Here is a 2,584-nt window from a genome sequence, read left to right on the forward strand (position 1 = left end):
GATGCTCCTAGTTCGTTCATGAGGCTCATGAATGAGGTATTACGTCCTTTCTTGAACAACTTATCGTTGTTTATCTTGATGATATTCTGATTTATACTAGAGACAAAATTGAGCATGTTTTTCATTTGAGGAGATTGTTTGAGTGTTTGCGTGAACAAAAGCTTTACGGTAAGCTTGAAAAGTGTTCTTTCATGGTTCCAAGTATTTCTTTTCTTGGATACATTATTTCTGATCGTGGAGTTGAGGTTGATCCAAGTAAGGTGGAAGCGATTTCATCTTGGGTAGTGCCCAAAAATATGCGCGAAGTGAGAAGTTTTCATGGATTGGCTTCATTTTATAGGCGATTTATTAAGAATTTTTCATCAATTGTGGCTCATATTACTGAATAGATAAAGCATTCTAAATCTGATTTTGTGTGGACTACATCTGCCCAATTATCGTTTGAAGATATTAAAGAGAAACTTTGAAATGCTCATGTTTTGGCTTTGCCGACTTCACTGAGTTGTTTGAAGTTGAATGTGATGCTAGTGGGGCTGGGATAGGTGATGTGTTGTTGCATAGAAAGAGACCGATTTCATTCTTTAGCGAAAAGCTAAGTGGCGCAAAACTAAATTATTCAAATTATGATAGAGAGTTTTATGCAATTGTTCGTTCATTGGATCACTGGTCTCATTACTTAAGACCTAAACCATTTGTTTTGCACTCGGATCATGAAGCTTTAAAGTTCATACATGGCCAACAAAAGTTGAATTTTCGTCATGCAAAATGGGTTGAATTTCTTCAATCTTTTACTTTTTCATTTAAGTATAAAGAAGGGAAATCCAATATTTTGGCAGATGCATTATCAATATGTTCTTATTTATTGGCTATGGTTGATGCACGTATGATTGGGTTTGAGCATATCGAGGAATTATACGCAACGTGCCCTGATTTTAGGCAGGAATATGTAAATCCTTCGCGTACCTATGTTTTTCAAGATGGGTTTTTATTTTGTGGAAATAGACTACGTATCCCGCAAATTGGTCGGTGTTCGGGAGTTACTTATTCGTGAAATTCATAGTGGCGCGATTGCAGGTCATTTTTGTGTTCATAAAACAGTTGATGTGTTGAGTGAAAGTTTCTTTTGGCCTAAGATGATCAAAGACGTTCAGAGCATTGTTTCCCGTTGTGCTACTTGTCAAAAGGCAAAAAACTCATTTTCAAAGGGTTTGTACACGCCTTTACCGGTTGCAGATTGCCCATGGGATAGTGTGAGTATGGACTTCGTTGTTGGTTTACCTCGTACTCAAAGAGGTAAGGATTCAATCATGGTGGTTGTGGATAGGTTTTCCAAGATGGCATATTTCTTCCTATGCACAAGATGGATGATGCACAACATGTGGTTGACTTGTACTTCGAGGAAATAGTACGTTTACATGGTGTTCCGATGAGTATAGTTTTCGATCGTGATTCTAAGTTCCTTAGTTATTTTTGGAAGTGTTTATGGAGTTTGGTAGGTACTAAATTATTGTTTAGTACTTCTCATCATCCCCAAACGGATGGTCAAACCGAGGTGACTAATAGAACTTTAGGTACATTCTTAGAGGCCTAGTTAACAAGATATAAAAGGATTGGGATATCAAGTTGTGTCACGCCGAATTTGCATACAACCGTTCTCATTCATCTACTACTCAAAGCTCTCCATTTGAGGTAGTTTATGGTATTAATCCCATCTTGCCTATTGATTTACTCCCTTTACATAAAGATGATATCCATGTGGATGCAAAGAAGCGTTCAGAAAACTTGTCAATAAGTTAAGGCAAAGATTGAAAAGATGAATACAATATACAAGGCTAGAGCTGATAAGAAGCGTAAGCAAATTGTTTTAAAGTCGGGAGATCTTGTTTGGCTTCATTTGAGAAAAGAAAGATTTCCAAGTAAGAGGAAAAATAAGCTTATGCCAAGGGCGGATGGTCCTTATGAGATTATTGAGGCATATGGAGATAGCGCATATAAGATTGACTTGCCTACTGAATATGGAGGTGTTAGTGCTACTTTTAATGTGGGTGACCTTTCTCCTTATTTAGATGATGTGAATTTGAGGGCAATTTCTTTTGAAGAAGGGGATAATGATGTGAATGTTAAGGAGAATTCTTTTGAAGAGCCTATCACTTTGTTACTTAACCCGATGGGGGTTTGACTTTGATAAAAGACAGGCTTGGGTAACAAAAATTACTTGGACGACAAGCAAGGATTGTTAGGTTATGATACATATGACAATTCATAAATCATGCGGAAAAACCATTTAGCCAGGAATACATATTATTTACACATAATCATTTAGCATAGTTTAGATGCATACTCTTTGTTGCGTGCCTTCCCTAGCTGCGCCCGAACCGAACAAGAACAAGTCTTTAGGACTCCAAGTGTCGTCCCTCCGTAGATAGTCCACAGTACGTCCGGATCCGCCTTAAGATTGACCAACTAGAATCGCCCTTAAGGTACTAATAATTTCGGCACTTTTAGGCAAGGTATGTGACTGAATTTTTCTCTCAAAAACTCACTTTGAATACTTGAATAATCTATGTAAATATGTGACCCTAGG

General features: G+C 37.5%; 1 protein-coding gene across 1 annotated transcript; it reads left to right on the top strand.

Annotated features, from left to right (window-relative positions):
- Window positions 1-1,813: 1,813 nt before the first annotated feature.
- Window positions 1,814-2,179, top strand: LOC130469626 (uncharacterized). The gene has a single exon (XM_056839019.1). The coding sequence runs from the start codon at window positions 1,814-1,816 to the stop codon at window positions 2,177-2,179; it is 366 nt and encodes a 121-aa protein (XP_056694997.1).
- Window positions 2,180-2,584: the final 405 nt, after the last annotated feature.

Source organism: Spinacia oleracea, chromosome 3 (genome assembly GCF_020520425.1).
Source record: "Spinacia oleracea cultivar Varoflay chromosome 3, BTI_SOV_V1, whole genome shotgun sequence".
NCBI lineage: Eukaryota > Viridiplantae > Streptophyta > Magnoliopsida > Caryophyllales > Amaranthaceae > Spinacia > Spinacia oleracea.

Bases quoted from the DNA above. Each gene is read 5' to 3' on its own strand.
- LOC130469626 (XM_056839019.1), top strand. From the start codon at position 1,814: ATGAATACAATATACAAGGCTAGAGCTGATAAGAAGCGTAAGCAAATT.